The 24701-nt window shown below is 44.6% G+C and overlaps 1 protein-coding gene across 6 annotated transcripts in view; it reads left to right on the top strand.

Annotated features, from left to right (window-relative positions):
- EFNA5 (ephrin A5) overlaps nt 1–24701 on the top strand; it is a 447049-nt gene that overhangs the window by 408328 nt on the left and 14020 nt on the right. For 4 of the 6 annotated variants that reach the window (XM_069625470.1, XM_069625473.1, XM_069625472.1 and 1 more), the window contains exons 3-4: nt 10456–10521; nt 10968–11045. In XM_069625470.1, the coding sequence (XP_069481571.1) occupies nt 10456–10521; nt 10968–11045 (144 nt within the window). The remainder of the gene's footprint in view (nt 1–10455; nt 10522–10967; nt 11046–24701) is intronic. The other 2 variants (XM_069625471.1, XM_069625475.1) reach the window with 1 other exon arrangement.

Here is a 24701-nt window from a genome sequence, read left to right as displayed (position 1 = left end):
ATTGCACTTCATATTTTCATTTAGTTCAATGCATTATTCTGCAAATCGTTAGATTGGAAAGGCCGGCAAAGAAACAATACTCCCTGGAAAATGCAAATTAACCTGGCATTTTGGTTTTCTTGCAGACACGAATTATTTCAAAGTGTATTTGTATGGTGCAAAGTCAGTACAAAGTCATTTTTGCAGTACAAAATGACTTTGCACTGCAAAAATACACTTTGCACAATTTCATGAATCAGGGTTTGTGTCGGCAGTGCAAACTCACTATGAACCGTGTAAGAAATTCCATAAATCGGGCCTGCAGTGTATACAGGTAAATATTGATGTTCAACCCTCTCACTAGCTTTAACTTTGAGGTGTTTGGTTGGATCGCCTATGGCCAGGTAGGCAGTGCCATTTACTTTCAGGTGTTTGGTTGTATCGTCTATGGCCTGGTAGGTAATGACATTTACTTTCAGGGATTTGGTTGCATAATCTATGGCCTGACAGGTAATGCCATTTACTTTCAGGTGTTTGGTTGCATTGTCTATGGCCTGGTAGGTAATGCCAGGTGTTTGGTTGCATCGTCTATGGCCGGGTAGATAATGCCATTTACTTTCAGGTGTTTGGTTGTATCGTCTATGGCCTGGTAGGCAGTGCCATTTACTTTCAGGTGTTTGGTTGTATCGTCTATGGCCTCGTAGGTAATGCCATTTACTTTCAGTGATTTGGTTGCATAATCTATGGCCTGGTAGGTAATGCCATTTACTTTCAGGTGTTTGGTTGCATTGTCTATGGCCTGGTAGGTAATGCCAGGTGTTTGGTTGCATCGTCAATGGCCGGGTAGATAATGCCATTTACTTTCAGGTGTTTGGTTGTATCGTCTGTGGCCTGGTAGGCAGTGCCATTTACTTTCAGGTGTTTGGTTGCATCATCTATGGCCTGGTAGGTAATGCCATTTACTTCCAGGTGTTTGGTTGCATAATCTATGGCCTGGTAGGTAATGGCATTTACTTTCAGGGATTTGGTTGCATAATCTATGGCCTGGTAGGTAATGCCATTTACTTTCAGGTGTTTGGTTGCATTGTCTATGGCCTGGTAGGTAATGCCAGGTGTTTGGTTGCATCGTCAATGGCCGGGTAGATAATGCCATTTACTTTCAGGTGTTTGGTTGTATTGTCTGTGGCCTGGTAGGCAGTGCCATTTACTTTCAGGGGTTTGGTTGCATCATCTATGGCCTGGTAGGTAATGCCATTTACTTCCAGGTGTTTGGTTGCATAATCTATGGCCTGGTAGGTAATGCCATTTACTTTCAGGTGTTTGGTTGCATTGTCTATGGCCTGGTAGGTAATGCCAGGTGTTTGGTTGCATCGTCTATGGCCGGGTAGATAATGCCATTTACTTTCAGGTGTTTGGTTGTATCGTCTATGGCCTGGTAGGCAGTGCCATTTACTTTCAGGTGTTTGGTTGGATCGTCTATGGCCTGGTAGGTAATGACATTTACTTTGAGGTGTTTTGTTGCATCGTCTATGGCCTGGTAGGTAGTGCCATTTACTTTCAGGTGTTTGGTTGCATCGTCTATGGCCTGGTAGGTAGTGCCATTTACTTTCAGGTGTTTGGTTGTATCATCTATGGCCTGGTAGGTAATGACATTTACTTTGAGGTGTTTGGTTGCATCGTCTATGGCCTGGTAATTAATGTAACATAGACATTGCAATCTAACATTTGGTTTATTGCTACCAGCGAGTGGCTGTGCCATTGCTATTTTGCTATTATTTGCCATTTAACAGAAGCACAGATCACCTTCGTTTTGGAGGACTCACATTTCAGGTCTGATTTTCTGTTTTGAAGATAGAATACTTGAAGAAACCTAATCTTTAGTTGAGAAAACAAATATAAAATGTGTCTCTGCCACTGCTACTTCCTATCAGAGTAATTGGTGGGAGTGCTTTATTCGATGTTTATAATTTTTATGGTTTCCGTTTTATTTGACGTTTATAATTTTTATGGTTTCCTAAATGTGTGCACTTTGATTTGTGTTCAAAGAAAGTTGTGATGGAAGATCAATGTTGCGCTGCACTGCCACCATCTTTGCTGTTCCTCTCTGTACTGCCCGATACCCCCCATGCATCATCTGTTTTGCGTCTAGAAATGTACTAACACAGATTGAACAATAAGGGGTGAGAAAAAGCCTTGCATACAGAGTGATTCTTTTGATACCTGGCTTGGCCAAATTTTTCCTGGACACATCTGGATCTGGCGATTTTTCCCAGAGTGGTGTTTTCTCATGCAGCATTGGAGAGTACACATATCACCTGTGTGGGTTCCTTCCCTTTGTTGTTCGTGTTGCCGCTCAGTGGAAACTAGAAGGCAAAGCAGCCGCAGTGCTGCTGGTCACGCAAGATCCAACGTTGCTACTTATTTAGTCAGTTTCTCCAGCTGTGCAGCAAAATGATTTTCTTGCGATGCATGCTTGATCGAGCAAGTGTGAAGCAGAAGCGAGTCATGAATCTGCAAGAATTGGGCTCTTGATGAGCAGCGCTCTTGACTACCTTCCTGGCATGAGATGTGTACAGATATCCTCAATGGATAAACGCGGTTGCGGGGGCTGCGCGGTGGGGGGACTGAATATTCAATTTCCATACGTCCATTTTTAGTTATATATGTAGCACTTGCTACTGCTGTTTTTGACATTTTTTTGTGTTGTAACCAGAAGACGTTCCTATTTCCCATTTTAATGGTGACAGATTTACAGGACAAGGGAAAATCTAAGAGCAATCAGCCGGGTCTTGTGCCTGTGACCCACAGGGTAAACCCATGTCTCTCCAGCAGACACATCGCTCACCAAACCATAAGGGGTCAGATTATCTAACGTCTGCACGAGTGCAAAAAATGTAGCAAATGGTTTGATAATACAACATGGAGCAAACCGGTTTTGTCGCAATGCATATTATATAAAAACTTCTCAATAGGGCAAAAAAACAGACTCTTTTTTGTGCTATGTGTGTGGCAAAGAATGAAACAAATGGTGTTTACAACATTTATTGTTTTATAGTAAATAAAGCAGCCTGCTTCAATGTTGCTATAGTGAAACTATTTTTTGATAATACCAATTGTAGCTAAATCGGTTTACTTCATTCTGTATTAGCTTAACAGCAAAATTGGTGTAAATTCATTTTCTCTGCTTTTTGTGCACCAGTGCAAAGCTTTGATAATCTGTTCCCTGATGCCACACAAGATCCGTGGCGCTCTTTTTTAGAGTTCAGAGGTGGTCCTCTTAAATGCGATTTCACAATCAATTTTAATTTGAGCCGCAGTGCAGTGAGACTGTAGAGCCTTTCCACCCGACATAAAGAAAGTTGGTTATTTTATTGATCATTAAGTTCCCGACAACGTTTTCATCAGTACTATTACTGATGTAGATTTTGCCACCTTTTCAGAATGCTTTGCGAGCTGAATATTAATGGTTACATCTGCATATACCTGGCTAATTTGCATACATTTGTGTTGTATGGTAAATCACACAGAGGCCTGCCGGGGAAAGACTTAGCTCTGCTAACAACTAATAGGCCATCTTTTCCTCTGACTTGCACAAATTGAGAAATATTGCCTCTGGCCAGCAGAATAGAAAACTGCATATTTAATGCTCCAGCGGATTTTCATATTTTTGAAAAAAAAGCAGCAGATGACAGTGCCTATTTTATGACCGTGAGTTGCAGAGCCAAAGCAGGTTATTGAAAATACATATAGTTGTCAAGATTAATATGTGTGAGGGTGCTTAAAGCTGGTGTTAATGTGGGTCTCGACCGAGGGGAGTGGTTTGATTCCCGCGAAGGCGGCGAATCCTGCTGAATAAAATGAAGACCTTTTCCATTTTACACTTCTGCTCTGGATTTTTCTTATTGTGATTATTGTCAGTGCTCGAGGTGGTGTGACGGGGTAGAGCAAACACGTTTGCAAGACGTATATTCATGTATTAATCGATGAAATAAAAGAAAAATAAAGGAAACATATTTTTTTCTTTAAACCCCTCCATCGTTTGTTTTGCCTGTCACAGTGTTGGATTTTGTAATGGCAATTTACAGACAGGACACACAATATGAATATTTTGATTAAGTTTTAGGTGAATTTTTTATATGTGATCTGTCTCTCCAGAAAGAACATGGCATGATAACCTGCTCTGTGGTTTTTCCTCACTTTTCGAGAGTTAGCAGCCATCGCTTTTTGCTCACTCTACCTTTCACAGATGGGAAATATCCATTTGCATATCAGTCTTTGTCCCGCACACATGGGCAGTCCAGCACCGAAATGCTATGGCAATTCCCTTCTGAACAAGAGTACCAACAGCAACCCCATACACGTGTTTCAGCCTTGTTGGGCCTCATCAGCAAGGTGAAGCTGTGCCTCTCTGAGCACAGTGAGCAGGGGGTCCAGGTCTGGGTTCCCCCAGGTAACTTAGGGTTGTTGTAGGTCCCGCATAGTCACTCTGCAAACTCCGGGACAGAGTGCCTAATTGCGGGACAATCCCGCAAAATCCCGGACAGTTGGCCACCCTAGGTGCCACGCCACCGGACCGCTGTGACTGTTTCCGGTTGAATGTCCTTGTTCTCGCGAGACAGCATATTCTCGTCTCTTTTGTGGGGTAGCTTTTTATTATCAGTGACTTGCCAAGTGTAGAGAGGAATTTGCAATAGTCATTATAGACCAAAACACAACCTCTCATTGATGCAAGTCTCCATAGGAGAGGGCCCGTGGGCAAGAATCGTATTCTTTTTTAGGCTTAATTCAGAGAAGTAGTTTTTTGCTACACGCTTCCTCCGGCAATAGGGCTGCCTCTCTAGGTGAATGTACCACTCCCTGCTGGAAGTTGGTGTGCAGTGTCCTCGATGTAACCACGTCGAGTTTCTTATAAAATTAGCTTTCAATTCACCCTGGAATACGGTAGGAAATCCATATTGCGATATATTTGCATTTTGTCTTCGAGTGCTAGTTGAAGTCCAGTATTTCTTAATAATAATAGCCCGGGTGGCATGTAACGTGCTGGGAAGAATTGTCATTAAATCAGAACCGTCGCGCGCGTGAGTTTAACGCAACTGCACGGTGAGAGTTGTGCTTTACTGCGTGTCTTTGGCTGCAGCGGGAGGACATTTGCTCAGGCCGGTTCCCCCCACGCTTTGCGCAGCGTGCTGAGTGCCTCCATTTTATGGCAGCTTTTACAAGGCGCCGCCTGCAGAGAACGTGCCGGGCTGGTCACGTGCACGCGGGCAGAGCAGACCGGACGGCAATCACGCAGCGCAGGGCCTGTACTGCGCCCTAATAACACAGCAGCCGCTACAGTAAATGTTATTGGACGGAGTTTTCTGACTTTGATTTATTAGGAGCCGAGAGCCAAGCCAGCTGTTAGCAGTTCTTAATGGCTTGACAGAGAGAACAAGGGGGATGAAAACCATTGTGGCAATCCCACTTTTGTTTGGCCATTAACCAGGGAGACAGCCCATAGGGTGGGCGGCGGCAGGTGCTCGGGGGCCCAGCAGCCAGCCTCTCACGTGGGTTGCGGAGAGGGAACTGGCCTTGCGCGTCGCTTCTGACGCCGCAGTGCGCGGATTCTTCTCGCCCTTCCCGCGGTCATGCACCAAATACGCGGAAGCTAGAACGCATCGGACCCCGGCTTCTGAAACCTAAGAGCAAAGGCCTTGCATTTCTGGAGCGCTCCCTCCCAAGCCCCTCGTCCTTCCTCGCGCAGGCATTCGCTGGAGGCGCCCCGTCCGCACGGGTAGCCAAGCCGCAGAAACTTGGTATCAGTTCCATGTAAGGTGAACCGAGCGAAGTAAGACACACGGATGGGCCATGCTCGCAATCCATTGAGCTTAAAGCGCGTGGCCCTCTCGCTGTGCATGTGTTTTCCGTGGCTCCTTATAGGATGGCGACAGCGATCTCTGTGAGATATGCCCTTTGGGGGAGCTGTGCCCTGGTGCTCAGCTGAGCCGTGTTGCCCAGTTTGTTAGCTGCTCTGTTTTCATCTGATTTTTGTATGTGTGCACTGAACTCACTTTCTCTGCTTATGAACACCCTTTCTGACACTATCGCATATCGAAACTGTACCCAGTGAATTACAACTTGAAATAGAATTAAAGTGGAAGACGATCATTAAAGCAATTGTCCAAAACAACAATATTTGCACTCATACTTTACCTGGGCGTTCTGGGAACGCCTTGATCACACCCGTATCTTGCCGCTGTATTGTTCATGTGCCAGCAGGACGCAAAGTGACTTTGCACTGAATTTGCACCGTTGCAAAGTGACTTTGCACTCCAAAATGCGCTCTGCAGTGAACCATGATGTTTGTTGGCAGTGCAAAGTCACTTTGCAGCGCGCAAAAAAATTCCATGATTCAGGCCCAAAGTGTTAGAATTTGGGAAAATGAAGGTGCCTCGTTCTGAAGACCATTTCAGGTGAAAATAGACATTCATTTAGAACTGCGCTGTAATTTGAGTATGTCCAGAACAGTGCACTGTTGTAATGTGATAGGTGTTTGTACTGTACCCATTCACGTCTCCAGAAATGTCCAATTTTAAAATACTAGTGTTTTCTTGTAATCTTGATGTTTTCCTGCCCTGACTGCTTGGCATATCCAAGAATTCTGTTTCCACGGCAGCAGCTTTAAACAGGACAACAAGATGATTTCTTGATGAGAGGGGCTGTCCTCAAGGATGCAGTGGGAGCCTTCCCGGTTTGAGTAAATAAACTTCCATATACTGGTCAGACCAATGAATCGCAAGCCAGGTAGCAGCTGTGCTCAGGTGGCATCAGTGGCGTGTCCAGGGAGTGGCCTGGGGTGGCATGTGCTATCCCTGCAATGTGATTGGCCACCTCAGGTGCCACCCCATTATCCTAAACTATGATCATTATGTGTGTGTTTGTGGGTGTGTGCGCTCGTGCTTCATGCCACCCCTGCATAGGTCAGTGCCCCACTTGGGCCACCCGAGTCTGGACATGCCACTGGATGGCATCAGCAACCTCTCCACTCCCCAACACAGTGGCAATATGCAAGTAGACCGTCTCCCATGAACAGTTGAACAGCAGCTCACTCTACTACTGGACAGCCTACTCTACACTTTGCTGCATGGCCTCTTCTCAGTGTTAAACACATTCCTAGGGCCGGCCAGAGCTGCCCAGCACCGCATGGGGGGCTTCTCATTGGAAAGAAGAGTTTTGTGGGGAAAGTGGCTGCTTGCAGTGAGTGGGCAACATTGATGGGGAACAGTCAGGGTTGTTTCTCTTGGCCGTGGACATGGGACGGAAAGTCATTGGAATGCAGTGCTGCATAGGCCTCCCTGTTAGCTCGACGCTGGGCAACTGAAATGCAACCCTGTAATGGAATATAACAGCCAAACCTCTTCCTTTCAAAATTTGAATTTCCAAAGCCAATATTTATCTTCCAATGTGCTACAGCCCAACCACCCAAGCTGCCATGCAAGATCAGGTAATTCCTTATATCGGGTATTTAGCACCTCTTTTCAGAAGCAGTGATAAAGATACCACCAGTGGTTAGTGCCCCACTTGTAGGTTACCCCTGATTCCAGAAGTGCCAATTTGCTCCAGTGATGTACTGTCTAATTACCACCAATGTACCACCAGTAGTAAAATAACCACCTGTGCTAAAACGGAACTGCCATCAGCCCACATCAGCGAACACATGGCTTCTAAACAGGGTGTTAATCAAAGAAAATAAGATCAGCTCTGCGATGGAGTCTTACCGGTTAGCAGATGCAGCATTGCAAATTGTGTGCCATGGGTTCTCACTTTAACATACATGTAAATATTCTCATTAATGGCAACTATTTCAGTCCTAGAATGTAACATTTTTTTCAGTTGTATTTTTTGACCACCAGTGATACATTTTTACTGCCTCCAAAATTCATGGCATTGCAATAAAAGCTGAAAAATGAATTCCACCAGTTTCTTTTTTTGTAACCAAGGGCGGTGCTGCCACTGTGTAGGAATAGGACATTTAGGATGTCTTAGCAGTGCCAGGGTGTTAATGGGCACACATTTGTACTACTGCACCCCAAAATAAAGCACGGCCATCTAGCAAAACCACAGAACAAATTCGGGGTTTTGGCAAACCCGCCACTCCAGGTGTTAGGGCTCCAGATAGATTTTTAAGTGGGGGTATTTTACTCCCTATTCTTTGGAGTTGGGAATAAAATATTTTTTTTAGGGAATGAAGAGGGCAGGGCATCTTATTCCTTGTGATGGTATTTTTCAGGTGGGTACAAATAAATTTTATTCTAAAACAAATATCCCTCTGCAATCCATACTTCTTTTCACCCAGTGCTTTATTTTCTGGTAAATATTCAATTTTACCTTAAGGATCCTCTTCAAGTCAGTGAGTAATACTGGCAGAGCTCCTTTATGTGGCACTGCCCGGCTGATGCCAAAGATCAGAACACATTCGTGGAGCTGTGTGAGTGGAAGCAGGGGGCAGGCTCCCATGTGCCTGTTCTTTCCTATTTCTCATTTAGAGTATGTTATACTCTGTGCTTAATTTGTAAGAAAAGAAGTGCCAGGGCCAAATAGTTTCTAACACGCTTATGACATGGCAGGCAGTTCACCACCATTGCTGCCAGCACCCACATCTGCTCCCCACAGTGTCAACACATTTGGGGTTAAACCACAGCTTGCACCTGTTCATTGGGGTTGATGGATGCTCTGGCTCTCATTACTTCATAATTGAGTCTGAGACAATAAGTGCCGGGGCTCAGAAATAGGTGCCAGGGCTGAGCACTGGCAAACACCCCCACAAATTAAGCACGGGTTATACTCCCAATAGTCCATTTTTAGTTTTGGCTATTAGGTAGTGCTTAAGTGCCACCTACAGCTGGTTCTCTCAGTCACGTCAAGCTGTGTTGTATATGGCCTGCCCATGTTGTTTCAAAGCAGTCTTCTGGACTAATGGCTTAATTACTAGCTGGTAAGATAGCTCAGCAGGTTGCACGCTCGCGGCTGAGATCTGTGTGTGATCTGGAGGTCCCAGTTTCCAATCACTGCCAAGCCAACTCAGCCCTTCATCCTTCCGAGGTCGATACGTTAGTGGCAACTTTAGTCAGGGGATGTTAGTAAAATGTTCTTTTGCTGTATAAAAAATAAATCAATATAAAGGCATACATGGTTTAATAAAAATGCCTTAACCTACTATGAAATTAATTAATCTTTTAAAAAGCGCTTAATACCAGAGACCACTCTCTAAGCACGGGGTCAGCAGTCAAAACCGTGTTACTCTGTGTTGTCTTGTTTCCAAGACAAATGTGATGCCCCTGACTGGTCCTCCCTTTCTTGAAAGACATGATTTACAAGCAACGCGTGTGTCCTCGCATCTGTTCATTGCAATGAAGTCCAATGAAGAAAGTTACAGTGGGGGATAACACTTCATTGAGTTATCTGCTGCATATTTATAAAACTATTTGCTCGCCATTAAAACAAATCTTTTCAGTTGTAATGGGTTGCCCAGCATTGGTCATACACAGTGACACAAGCCCAAGGTCACGAAGCTAAACACGTGATCAGAATGACGAATACTTGCTCCACTCCCATGGTTTTTAGAAAGTATTTCCATCAAAAAAATACATTAAAAAATGAAAGCACCAATCTGTTTTCTGCATTCTTTACTGATAGTGCTTTCATTTTTGTATGTATTTTTTTGAAGGTAGCACTTTCTAAAAACTAGGGGTGTGGCGCAAGCGGTCATTTTTCTTACTACCTCATAAAGCAAGCATTAGCAACTAGTTGCCAATAGTACGGGTATTAAGTAGGCATTTGTTAGGCAGTGCTATCTTAGGCCAAGGTCCTCCCACTATTCTCCAGCTGTTGCCCTCTTTGTCTTCGTGCCTTTATGGCGGTGCTTGGAAAATGCCTACACAAAAGCCAAAGCTGTTGGCTTCACCAATGCTCGTGTTGTTGGGAATATTTGCCAGTTTTGTGGAAGTGAAAGTGTCTTGTATGTTGCTCACCTGCATAGCTGCCAAGTTTGATTCCAATTGTGCCTGCTGCCTCGTTATGCAATGTGTGCTATTTGTCCTGCCTCCTAGTTCTTATTCTTGAATGTGCGCTGGCGGGAACCGAAAGGTCAGTGAAACATGGGTATGATTTTGTTGTCCTCTTCTGTCTGCCAAAGGAGCACCCCTCGCCCATTGCTTTAGGTGTTACGTCTGCCTAGTTGTTGTAGCGGAGCCAGGAGTAACACTGTTGCACTCTGTAATGCTTCTCATCTGAGCGCGCGGGGGGGGGGGGAGAGGGGGTGGGGGTTGTTGGATTTTATGTGCCCCTCCAGCGATAGACAGGTGCTGAGTCAGAGCTGCGGCTTCAGATGACTTCATTTGTTCCCAGTAAATGTGTACATGCTCCTGAGAACAGGGAACATTTGCCCGGGGTACCCAGAATAAACGCCTCTCTTTCTCTCCCATTCTCCCCTCACAGCATCTGCCATCCCAGCTAATGGAAGACGCTCATGTCTGAAGCTCAAGGTCTACGTGCGGCCAGCAAGTAAGCACCCGCGCCTCTGCTTTGAATGGTCGCTTTGTAGCGCATGCTTTGTTTTACTCTGTGTCCCGGCGAGGAGTGGCACAACCTTTTTGGTTTCTCTTTTTTTCTTTGTTTTACTGTTGAACCGTGTGTGATATCTGTTCTGTATCTCAGCATTTGTCGTTCAGTTTCCATCATATTTTCTTATCATTCTTTATAGAGCTTTTTTTGAAATACATGGCAGTGGCTAACTTGTTGTTTCTTATATTGTTGTACAAATACAGCAAATGGAATCTCTTAAGGGCGCTCAAATTTGTGCCACAAATTATAGAGACATATTTATATATATAAAAGATATAAAACCAAAAAAACACAAAACTTAAAAAAAAATACTAAGTTAGGAAAGTGGGGGGTATTAAAGGGTATCTCACTAACATATTTGGCTGTTATCTCTATTTTTGTTATAGACAGCTGTATGAAAACTATAGGTGTTCATGATCGTGTTTTCGATAACGACAAAGTAGAAAATTCATTAGAACCAGCAGGTTAGTATGCTTAGAGAATCTCTTTTAACCAGTGTGTCCCTCCCTCCCTCTTTTTCTTTTCCCTCTTGTCTTCTCCTCTTGCATGCTCTGCATGGGTTAGTTGCTCTGCTCTCACACTTTCCTGGTGGTTCTGGTGATGTGTGTGGTGGCCCACGTTCCTTCAGTGCATGTGTGCAATGCATGGACAACCAGCTGCTGCTATTGAACCTAATGTTACCGAACCTCTGGCTCTGTTGAAGAAGCAAAGGGAGGCACGAAGCCCGTGCCAATCCGATGTCCTCACCCCCCCTATCCTCCCCTTGCTATGTTCTTTGAAAACACCTTCCTTTCTAGCTGCATAAAGTACTTAGGGCCTGTCCCTGGAAGCCGTAAAGAAGCTGTGATTATTTGTTGCTTGTTTGCGAGGCCGGAAATGGCAACCCCGGCCTTTAACTGGAGGGTTAGTCAGCACAATCAGGCCAGGCAAAATGTGCAGCCATCTTTCACAGCCACTGACCACCCGTCCCAAAGGTCTGCAAATGGACTCGCCAGATGTTTTGGACTGTGGCTATTATGATTCCACCCATTTGACTTTGCAGGCTAGGGCTGAGGGGATTTGAAATTTAAAACCTCTGGAGTCTGGTTGCAGACCCCGGACCCATTCCCTTCCCCGTGAACAGGTACTGTGCAGCGTGCACCTGGCGTTCCAGAGGGTGTTTCTTCCCGGGGACGTCTTGACATCAGAAAGCAGCAGAAGTGTGACAAAATGTACATGCGCTCCATATTCAGAGGCCAATTTGAGGTGAAAGCAGGCGCTTGCTCCTGTCTGGAGGAGGGCAGTATTTTTTTCTTCTAGTGTTGGCATTGTAGAACTGCACACAGCCTCCTCTCCACCCGGATATGCTGGCAATGATTATGAAATTTTGCAGCAAGAAAATTAGAATATTGCAGCATAGAATTGTACATTTTCTAGCATTTACGAGTCTTTAAAGTTTTTGTTGTGGGCCCAAAATCATTTTAAGCTGCATGGTCTGTAAACAGCATAGTATCAGTCTGTTTCCTTACACCTATCCATGATGTGCTTTCATATTAAGCAAATGCAGTGTGACACGTTTTAATAACTATTGTTTTTATCAGACCTTTGATTAGGATGTCTGAGTTAAATTGATTTAAATTAGCCACCTCCTTCTATGTTGAAATGGCATTTAACACAAAGATACTAATAAAAAGGGAGACATGTCCATCTGTCTGGAAAAAAAAAGAGGCACCTGCCTTTGACTGGGACACATTTCAATGCTACTCTGATTCATAGAAAAACATTGATCAACACCCCACGGGGGGTCTTGAGACCTCAGATGGAAGATATGATGCCACGGGACGGGCTAGATAGATGCCTGTGCATGATACATGCAGCATTATGCAAATGTACACCTCAGGGCTTTAAGAGGGCCAGGCCGAGAGGGTGATGACCGCTACGAAGGGCTGACTGATGTGGGTGGCCTGCAGCCCTTTTGACCATTAAGATGAGGCTCATTCAGGGGGCAGGGCCTAAAGAGCTGCAGGCAACCCTTGCCATTAGGCCATACCCTCTTGGCCATCCCCGGCTCGTTTTCCTATGCGGCTATAAAGCACTGACCTCCATGTTAGCCATCCAAATAATTGCAGGGCTCTAGGCAGCTGGCCAACTTCTTTATGTGCAACGTAATGCAATGGCGAGCCATTGGTACTGCAGAAGGCAAAATCATTCCAGACACTGCACACAGACACACATAGAGATTTCCAGGAAAGGTGCATAGTCTCTAATGGTTGCTATTGATTGATACACATTTTATAACATTCCTCATGTTATTTGCAAGTATTGAAATCCAAGCCATAGACACCTGTAAAGGCATTCCCCAGCCAGTAACCACCAGTTGGTCGTCGCCAGTGTGACACGCTGTGATCAGGATAAGTCTGCTTGATCCACTTCAACGTCTTGCAGCATCTTCAGTGGCATGCTTCCCATTCAATGCTACCCTAACCCAACCGTCTTGAAGCTTTGGCATTTTCTTGTGTTCAAGGCACTAGAATTGCTGTCAAAGGTGGTGCTCCAATTTCCTTGGAATTCACATTGTGATTTGAAGAATGCCATCATAGGTCTAGGCACCGCAAAAGTGATCGCAGCGAGTGTGAGGACCTCACCATTCATTCACTGGGCTACACAATGGCAGTTGTCAAAAAGCACAACATATGTTACAGAATTGGTGACAGTTGGCTAATGTAGTCTTTGCCAGGCCCTGAAGTCAAAAGACTGATGCACATACACTGTGCAGATTGTAGGCTTCCAGTCAGGCCCAATCCCCTAGAAACTATTAAACACAGTGTAAGTGAGCCATTGGTTAAATAGTTTGACCTGGTCTTATAATGTCTCAGTTTGCTTTCACGCTCTACACAATGATGCCCTTTCAGTCAGCCAGACACTTGACAGCCAGTGGGCTGCAGCAGAAGTCTGTATAACACTGCATTTCAGTGTTCAAACCACCCACACCTTAAGGTGTTATCACCATGAGGGTGATAGCACAAGCAGTGACTTCATTTGGTGTATATCTATGAGTGGCCGCTTAATTCCTCTATGGTTCGTGGACACCACCATGTGGATGAGATACGTCCAAGACAATATATCTCAAAGGGACTGGTTGATATCCCCAAGTAGCTCGTTGAAGATAGTAAGTTGGAGTATTGCAAGTTGAGCTTCATGAAAGGCATCTAATGGAAGGCGCCCAATCAGTGAGGTAGCCTCGGCAGATGAGGGAGCCAGTCCTTCTACATCTCATAGTGTCTTGGCTTTCCATGCTCTGGGGTCATATTAAGCAGTGTTTGCAGACCCGAGGAAGGCCAATGAATGCGATAAGCAGGCTCCATTGCATTTAGCTTTATTGCCTCTTTAATTCTGCATGCACTAGTGGTTGGAATGTTAGCATATCATCTTCAAAGTTTATCATGTGCATGCACGAGAGGGGCTGTTGCAAGGTCAGTAACACCAAGGTCAGTAACACCACCTTTACAATGGCATGCAAGATGCCTTTATGTTAAAAGCCCATTTACCTAAGCTACTCACACAATTATCTCAGCGAGAAAGTCAATAACATGTATCTTCCACTTTAAGGCTCCCATAAAAACATAGTTCTTTTCTTGCCCTTCCTTTGCTTGTCTTGGGAGGATAGCTCAGGGGCAACTCACTTGTCTTGAAAGCACTTAGAAACCTCTGGGTGTTAAGCGCATTATGAATAACCAATAAATAACCAATTACAATTACTATTCCATCCTAAGAGTAACTTATAAGCTGCTTGTGATTTTCCTTTTTTGTCCATGCTTTCTCCTTCCTGGCTCCCTTCACTGTAGTTTCAGCTCCTTCTTTGTCAGTGAATGTAAGGACACCAAGCACAGCTTTAGAATGAACCGTACGATTCATTCGGACCATCATGCTGCCATCATGCTGCCATCATGCTGCCATCATGCTGCTTTACTAATGACGCACACTGGTCACCCTGCTTTGGGTTGGGATCATGCTTCGACACGGCCAGTCAACGCCTAATAACTGCCCCATTTCCTTGCAGCCTAGTTTGCATGCCTTGTTTATTCAGGATGGGATGCACTGCAGAAGTGTTCTGGATTTGAGCAACCCCTACAAAAATGTATTTACAAAGGAAAGATGTCATCATTCCTTTTGTTGCAGCTTTGATCAGCTTTAAAAGAAAGTATTAAATGCTTAAGAAGCAGACCGTGTAATTGTAAAGCAAAGGGACACATTGATGTCACGAAAACTGTAGCCACACCAGTGTCCTCTCCTTGAAACAGCACCCCGGCCAGCCTTTATGCCCCTCGGGATCAACGACCTCACAAAATTCTCACATCTCTAAAACGTACATTCTGCAAGGACACTATCCAACCGCCTGCATCATAACATCTATGTCGGGCACTGCTGTAATCCGCCTGCTCCACATCATGACTGCCTCCCACCAAAACGGCATCTTTCAAAAACTCAATTTTAACAGGATTAATCCGACCACTACCCAAAAAAGGCCACGATGGAACTGGATGACCTCCCCATCTACTGGCTAATCACCCAGCTACCTCTCATAGTAAGACCATTGTGAAGACTGTAGCCAACCAACTCGTTGACAAGCTTCCTCAACAAGGGGTAATCCATGACTTCCAGTGTGGTTCCAGAACCAAGTATAGCACAGGGCTAGAAACCATAGAATTTATTGATGATGCCCTCCAGATAGATTATTGACAACAGACACTATTGTCTTCTGGTCCCGCTACATCTCTCTCCGCTGAGTTGAACACGGTACATCACAACACCGAGTTGCTCAAATTACTATCCGACAGAATTGACGTCACCGGTACAATCTTTAGCTGGTGCACTTGCTACTTATCTAATATGTAACAAGAAGTCCAAATGGCTAATTTCAGTGCAGACTGCCTCCCGTCTCATCCTTCATGGTCAATCCTTTCCCATTAGTCTTAGATCGATACAGGAAGCTAATGGGATCCCTTCTCAACCGCTCACGTATTTCAGTGCACCAGTGCACATAAACACACCGCTACCCCAGATATATCTTCAAGTTACTTGTGCAGAGAACATCTCAGGGACTGCACACACACACATCCAAACTTGGATGACAAGCAAATACCTGAGACACAACCCATTGAAAACAGAGGCCACCCCACTAGGCTATCCCTTGAAACATAAGGTCTTCCAAGCTTGGCTAAATGATATGCAATTCGAGTGCTTATCACAGTAATTGGCTTTTTGAGAAAAATCACTTAGGTGCATTGATATCTATTTATCCTTTAACCAACATATCCCAATAAAAAACAGAAATTCCTAGTCACCTTCTAGCGCACCTAAAGTTAAAACTAACTAATAGTTCAATGATGTTCCAAAAATCATATTTGTTGTATCATGAGGCCTTTTTATTCCAAAATGATCCTCAGAAAGTTATTCTTAAAGTGTAGTGTGTAGTGTAAATTGAAGACGACTTCCAGAAGCTCGCAAGTCTCAATCGTAAGACTCTAAAGAAACCCCCATTGGAGTTAAACAGCACAGGGGAAATTACACACGTTACCAAGACCACCCCAATTCCTAATTAAAGTGGAATCTAACGTCCATGGGCCTAAGTTAATGCTAATATTCAACCATTAGGCACATTTTGTATCTAATCAATGAATTTGAATCTAATATTCTGTCACAAATCCCTCCTGATGAGCCAAAAAGATTTGGTGAAACACGTGTAGAGCACAGTACAATTTAAGAATAACTTTCAGAGGATCATTTTGGAATAAAAAAGCCTCATGATACAACAAATATGATTTTTGGAACATCATTGAACTATTAGTTAGCTTTAACTTTAGGTGCGCTAGAAGGTGACTAGGAATTTCTGTTCTTCATAAATTGTGTCACACTCGGCAGTCTGAGTGTCACTAGTCACCACCAAGCAGCACCCAAACTACCTTTACCCAGATAAAAATACTGGCAACCAAAGACCAATTCGCTATCAATTGTATTTAAGACTGCAAATGTACAAATATATATCGCAATAAAATCCCAAGCCTCTTGGTACCAACTAGCATCATTCCTCCGGAAGATCATACCCTTTCTCCCTCAATTGGATTTCTAGACAATTTTACACCAATGCCATACTCGCTATGGTTGCCACCTAACACTGCTGTCCCTCCCCCCCTAGAGGCAGTCCAGCACTCCATGTCCACATTTATCGACGCAAACAATGTGACCATTTCTCTCCAATCATAAAGGAATTGCATTGCTTTTGCATTCTGCGGGAATACAGTTTAAGACCAGGTGAATCACACAAAAGGCAGTGAGCATCCAGACGCCAGCCTGCCTTGCCTTGAAGCTCAACAATTCTTGTGGATGGCTCACATTTGGGACCTACAGCATTTCCATCCTTAAGATCAAGTTGGACCACAAGGCGAAAAGGAGACATGCATACTCAATGCCATGCACCAGCCAAGTGGAAGAATATTCCTGTTTCAATGAGAACAGCACATGCACCCCTTTTGGTGAAGGAAAGGGCTAAAGACTTGGAAACCTAGCAGACGGCACACATACCTGGATCCCAGGTGTGTAGAACCCTCTCCAGGCCTCTGCTACAGGTTCTACCCCTTGTACCTTGGATGTACGACCTTTTGTAACTATTCTTTTATCATTGTACAGCACTCTGTTGCTCCCCAGCTAGGTTTGCCCTGTATAACACGCAAAAGGGCAGGGAAATGTCTGTCTACTCTATACCCTGTGAGATACCTGTATCCTTTTGGCCCAGGTGTCCATCCAGTTATCAATACTCACCCAAAAGAGTCTGGTAGTGTCCTTGTGCTCTATTTGGGTTCTATTTGTGCTTATGTGGACTGACTTTCATATCCATCTATTAGTGTTTTATTACTGTTAATACTATTGACCTCTCAGTTATTTTCTCAATGCATTTTTTCAAGAAGGACACCACCATCACTTGTGTGTGTGTACAGTGGCCTCTCTGTATTTCATATCAGTGACCCATCCCTTCTGATACTACTGGCTCCACATCGGCCTTCAGCCTAGCGAATTATCCAGCCAATCCCAACACACACTCCAAAGGCACTGGCTATTGATAGCAGTGTCCCCGATATTAGGTAGCCTACATTAACTCGCCCAGTGGGCCAATTGTTACCTCCGGATTTCCCACTAAGAAATCCACCAAAGACTCATCTTCTCACCAATGGTATTCAGCCCGGTATCATTTATTGGTCAAAGTGACTTTACACTGCCAACAAACAACCTGATTCACAGAGCAGTGCAAAGGGACTTTGCACCACTTTTGTACCAGTGCAAAGTCACTTTACACTGCAAAAATACACTTTACACCACTGTGTGAATCATGGTGTTTGTTGGCAGTGCAAAGTCACTTTCCACCGCCCTAAAAATTCCACGAATCAGAGCCTAAATCTTTGGTCATTTGGCAACATTAAATTGCCTCATACACCTAAGAGTTACGTATTGTCTGCTTTGGTCTTTGCACATAAACCCGGCAACCTATCTAATTTCGTCAGAGAGTGGCACACTTGTTTAAACTCTCCACCTCTTGGCATTTGTCAGGCCAAAGTTGCTATAGCGAAACACTTACCTTTGCATAAGTGTTCAATCAACTTGTATCTAGTTGACATCAGATGCAAGCAGGATATGCAATAGAGACTCATACCCAATACAACAGAGCCCACACAATCTATTTCCCTTTGGCATCTAAAACCTTGCACATAGATAGGACAGTGCAAGTGCTTGGCCCAGACAGTGTGCACATAATGTTCTTCTTACTTCTCTTGATGGGCACTCCATTATCTCTGGATGTAGGTCCCCATTTCGATGCCACCCAATGAGTCAATGGACTGAGGTTTTGTCATATGCTAATCAATCTCTGCATTTAATCGGTGAGGGATCTTTCTATCAACCACAAAACCAATATCCACCAATATGCTGATGGTATCCAACACTAATTTCACATCTCCAACCAAAAAAATAAAGAGACTGGGTCCAGCTCACGCTCTTGCTGAAAGTAAAACCATAACTTCTGGAAGCAGAGCTATGTCCATGCCTGGTCAATCATGCACTTGGTGGCAATGCCCACAATTAATCTTTGGTGCCCACGAGATGGGCCATCCATGCAACTGTGTACATCGTCAAGAGGCAAGTAGCTGGTCATGCAAGCCTGTATTTCTATCAATACATCCGGCATCACTTATCAGGTGAAGATTACATAACCAACATAGCTGGAAGAGAACGTGACAGATGAAAAAATGCAAGAAAAAGAGTCCAGGGATGCATGTGTTAGCATACCTATGCATCCGGTGGCACAGCACCCTCCCAAGTCAGGCTGGCTGTCAATCTCGTTATCCCGAATGATCTCAAGATCAGCTCTTTGCAGAGCACTCATCAGCAACTGTGCCATAGAACGCTTGCTCGTGCCTTGTTTGCGTGTCCACATGGGAGGTGGTGCTGCAAAACCTGTACCCTGTCTCCACTTCTCTGCATGCTGGGCACTGTATAGATGGCCCATCTGAAATATGCGTCTCAAAAACAGGGGAGCTGCAAGGGACAATACAGGGGTGACCAAGCCCCAACTCCAGGACATTCCTCATTGAGGTTCATGCATTCATTTTGCATTACAAATGTATCCCTGAGGCAATGGCTTGCCAGATTGCGAAATGTGGCTTCTCTTTTTCATTGACGTTTGTAGGGGATCTAGTGAGAGATAACAAAAATACTTTTTAAAGTTTTTTACACGGCAGTGTATTTACAGGGAACTGGTTACCCGTTCATTATTATTGTTCATCAGGGGCTGCCTGGTGGGTTGTGGCTCGCTTCAAGGACCTCACTCTTACCTTCCTTCCTCTCTAAGCTGCCTCAGCTGGTGACTTCTACTTTGGGTCCCTGTCTTTGCACACACCCGTCTGTGCTTGGAACCTTGGCTCTTCTGTGTTGGAACATCTGGCATGTAAATGCTCTACATCTGGCACTTCTCTACCTTGCACGTACCCGCCTCGCACCTGAGGTGTTTTTCTATGGAGCCGCATCTTTGCTCTCTTGTCTCCCTCTTGTTCTACTGCCAATACCTGTCTGTGCCGATGTACTTTTCTGTCTCCCTAGCTCCCTCAAACGCCCATCCACACCTATCTGGTCTGAATGTATGAAGGCTGTGAAGATCAGTCCCTGCACACCATTTCCACTTGTGGTGCCACAAAGTGACTGCGTTCACAGAGGGCACCTTACAAATCAATGAATTACTGCCAGACATACTGCTTTTGCATAGGAACACTTGCATGTTAAAGCTAGTTCAAACGCTGTAGTATTTGCAATATCGGAGGCCGTTTAGAACAGCAAAAAAAGGCAGCAGTGGCTGATAAACCAAGCAGGGAATTCTGTTATGTAGTCTCTCCTGACCCACAAGTTACCAACCTTCAACATTACATCATAGGAACACGCTTCGCAGAATGTCAATCATGTGCAAAAATAGTTTGATCCATAATTCAGTTATTAGAAAGGAACATGATCCCCAGCCCTGCAGATCCAAGTAGTAGCAGCATTACTCACCTTACCTATAAGCTACCGAGGCCCAATCGTAGTACAATATGTGGGGTTGCCTAGTCATTTTAACAACATCTGTTACCTGAAACCAGTGAAGCATAAGCTACATGCAATTTCTTTGGGTTCAGAAAGTGCTGCTTCACCTTTGAGGCCCACAGACACCTATTGCACCTTCCATGGTATGTTGCTTTGTAGTCTGAGCGATGCCTCAAACCTCACTCTAACATGCTCAGGTGCTGTGCTCAGTGTCCTGCTGGGGCGTTTGCCCACTAGGGGGTGAGCAACTCATTTATGAACTGTTCATTAAGAGAAGGGGCCAGATTCCCTGCTTGTTTCTCCCACAGGTCTATCCTCTTGCCTCCCAAAAGCCCCCAACTCCTATCAAACAGAACAGGGCAGAAAAGCCACAGGCCAATGTGAAATTCACACGCCCTCACCAGCGACTCCTCACCAGATATTGAGGCCACATCAGAACTTCAGTTTCAGAGTGATGCTTCAATTCTGCAGGGGGTTCTCATGATGGAGGAGCAAAAACAATAGAAAGTGGACTGTGAAGTCCGTGAAGTGCCCCGCGATGCTGGGTGCACCATGCCTTGGCCTAAAGGGAATGCTGCAGGAAGGTGAGGCGAAGCATGCTTGCAGTGAAAGGAGTGGTGTTTGGACGGTTGTGGGAGGTGGCTAGAATGGACACTCCAATGCAGTCTGCAATCTCGAGTTTGCAGTCACTCTCGCCCATTGATAGGGCAGATCTATGCTCAAATTCCTCCCAACGTTTTTTTGCAGGAGCTAAATAATGACACCAAAGCAAAAATAGGTATGCAGCATTAACAGAAAGTTTAAGGGCTGTGCCTTCAGTGACAACCCTTACAAATTGGATGAATAATTTTGCTCTGGTATAGGGAGAAGGGAATAGGGAGAGGACCCCATGCACTGAATTTAATGGATTCTGTCACCCCCATTCTTCTGTAACTATTTCAAGAGCCTTGCCACAAAAGCCCTTGGAGGCCATTCTCTGTTTCCTAACAGCTCTTGCCTATTCTGAAGCAAAACAACACTTCTCTCCTTTCCCCACTGAACTACAACATCATCATTCTCAAAGGCCACTGCAACAGCACCATATCAGGACAAAACCACTAGCCAGCATCCTGCTCGGGATCTCTCTGACTGCAAATGCATCATCCTTCTGAGCAAAGATTGGCGTGAAAAACAAAATTCAATCCCACAGTGAAACAGTTAAAGAACGACACCACGCTTAGAACTCTTCATCACAATAGCATAATCCCCACATTAAAAGCAAAACTAGAGATGTTGCGAAGAAAAGCAGAACACTCTGCCGGGTTGCAAAGCATTGTTATAACCGCTACAACATCAACAACGTTTTCATTCAGAAGATCTAGAAAATGTGAATGCCATTGAGAACACTGCCTTCATTGTTCCAGGCCCCCTGCTGCACACCCCATGTAGGATGTAGGATCGTACTTGAATGACCAAACTTCAGGCACATGACCTCTGATGAATTCACTGACATTCTTGCATCCCTCAAATCCACAAAATATGAGGATGACATCCTTCCCACCACCATTATCAAATCATTAAAGGGCCAAGTGCTCTAGCAGCTCTTTCAAGTCATCAATATGCCTCACAGAAAGTACCTTGCTCTCATAACTCAAAACCAACTAAATACAAGCTGCAACCTTGCTTGCAAGTACCACTCAAAATGTTCTATCACAGGACTATCAATCTGGTTTCAGACTCAGGTGCAGCATCGAAAAAAGCCACTAGACAGGTTATTGATGACGGACCCTATGTCATGGTCAGATGGGCTTTGTGTCTCCCGGTCCTATATAATATTTATGCAGCCTTTGAAACACTCAACCAGTGTTTGTAATCATAGTAATAATCAGTGGTAGGGGTTCAGGCCACATTCTCAACTAGTTAACCTCCTAGCTATTGGAGAGAGACCAACTGGTCCAGATGGGGAAACTCAAATCTTTGTACTGCCAGGTCACGTGCCGTGTGTTCCCCAAGGTTCCCTCATGTCATAAGTCAGCTTGTGCCTATTGAAAGAGCCTGCATGAGATTTACTCAATGATCAAGACGTCTCTGCCTATTAACAAGTGGGTGGCACTCCATATCTAAAGGTCAATTGCACCCAAAGCATCTCAGAGCTGAAACACTGTTGCGTATCCAGTCCTTGATGACAAGCACCTACCAAATCTCCAATCTGCCAAAACTGAGCTTGTGCTCCTCAGCAAGCCACCCAAGCAAGAATGCATTCAATCCTGGCTTCCCAGCATGAATCATACAGAGTTCATTCCGCAGGCAGTATCTAATGCCAAACATCTGGGTTTTATCATCAACAGCAATCTACCCTTCAAATCAGACATCACAAGAAGGCCCACACGACCTGGTTTCATCTAACACTCATGTGGAGAAAAAAGGTTTTCATCTGCCATATAACATCTGGGCTACCATCCAAGCATTAGTACTGGCAGAACAGGTTGCAGGAAATGCCCTACTCAGCCCTCGTGCCATTCAGAGCGGTTCAATCCTCCACCACAAGAATAATCGCCATCATCGGGACATTCAACCGCATCGCTCTTTCTCAAAGTTCCTCACTGGCTGCCAATAGCAATCCAGATCGATTTTAAAATATCCTTTATCAACTGGAGCTCCACCCTACCTAACCTAAAAAGTAGCCCTTTCCGAGGGCCAGTGCAATTTCAGCAACAATATTGCCGGACTGAAGGGAGAAAACGGATGCCAGAAAGGGAAGTCCAGAAAACAGACCCTCTGCTGTGGAACAACATCGCACCAGACATCCCATTCATGCAACTGAAAGACTATTCATGCAAAGGAACGAACTGAAGACCCCGCTGTTAGGGGAAATCCTCTCAGAGACCCTGGGACGGTTAAGCAAATAAACCCATGCATGCCTCCCTTCCCTCCTTTGGGGCAGCCACAATGTGCCAGCACTGGTAGAGCTTATACATTTACCTTTGAACAGGATGCCCCTGCATCCTACATATGCCCGTGCTATGTAAATACCATACATACATTCCAGTCTGAGAACACACTGGGTTAATAATTGACATGAAAGAACATGAACAAGTCATAGCACAAAAATAATCTTAACAATGAGGTAAATAGCCAATAATTGTGATCACCACAAGACCCAAAATGAGGCACCAAATGTGCCTGAAAACTCGAGTCCTCTATAGAATAAATGAACCTCAGTGAATATGGCGAGTTCATGCTTTTCTAGATTCGATAATGGTCCAATGAGTAGAAAGGGAATTCTGTAGACTCTCCCTTCGGCTGGTCACTAGCAGCTCGTTTATGTTCACCATGCATTCATTCTTCCACCCATCAGACCAGACATTGGGATTTGAACTTCATATGATATGATATGATATGATATGATAAGGCATTGTTTCAAGGTGCGATGAGGCAAGGGAGGGGGAACAGAGGGAAGACAGAGATAACGATCCTACTAGGCCAGGTGGCATTGAGATGACGCAAGTGCAGGGGAAGGAGAAAGTGCAGGGGGAAAGGTGAGGGGGCAGTGCAGTACATAGGATAGCAGTAAAATAAATAAAGACAATAAATAAAGGTGCAGCCAGCTGGTGGCAAAGGTAAGTGCAGACATCAGGTGTCAAGTGCTAGTGATCATATAACTGCAGGCCTTCACAACAAATAGAGATACAATGGCGGATGCTAAGAATCGGAGGCCTGTGCACGATCTCATGGTAGCACTCACGTGGCTGAGCTGGCTCTTCAAGAAAGCACAGACTTTCCCCATTGTCTCTCTGCCATTGCTAGCCATTTCATACTCACAAGCAACTGTGAAAGAAAATCCAGGGCAGCTGTGCGCTTGCTCTGTGGACTCAGGGAGGTTGCAGTCAATACAGACGAGAGAGAGAGATCACATTAAAACATTAATGACACCTAATGGCACAGCTCTCAATACTTTGAGTAAATAAGCAATGTCTTGACATAGAATTGACTCAATCCCTGGATGTTAATTCTGTCCTTCCTTAAAATTGTAGAGTCAGCGGATAACCTCAATTTTGATTGACCAATGCTCCACAGTAAACACCACAGTTGAGGCAGGATTTTGCAGAGTTTGAGGGAAGGCATGAGTTGGGGTGAAGCTTGTGGGGCCCAAAAGAGAGAGGCATCCCACCCCGAAGGACTAGGTTAAAAACAAAGCCATGGAATGAGAAGGACCTAATCTTTGCAGGAAACTGGAGAGGCTCTTTGTTCATTGTTCAGACGGAATATATCTGACTCGATAATCCAGTAAATTCTGAGTAAAAAGCGAGCAGTCTGTTATACAGATCTCGGCCGATTGTGAAGCGTGTGTTTTTCTGGGTCTGCCCGCTAACAGAACATTGAATAAAGTAATACAGTGTGTTCAGAGCCGCATAATAGTTTTCCGAAATAAAGAAATATACATCTTTTTGGGACCTCAAAGCTACAGGATCTCCAAGTGTTTAACCAAGTTGCTGTTTCTCTATGATTCCTCTTATGAGTACGCATATCATGTTTTGAGT

The sequence above is a fragment of the Ambystoma mexicanum genome, chromosome 6p (assembly GCF_040938575.1).
Source record: "Ambystoma mexicanum isolate Mex_15411 chromosome 6p, UKY_AmexF1_1, whole genome shotgun sequence".
Classification (NCBI taxonomy): Eukaryota; Metazoa; Chordata; class Amphibia; order Caudata; family Ambystomatidae; genus Ambystoma; species Ambystoma mexicanum.
Note: the sequence above shows the minus strand (reverse complement) of the source record. Positions and strands in the feature narration are given on the sequence as shown.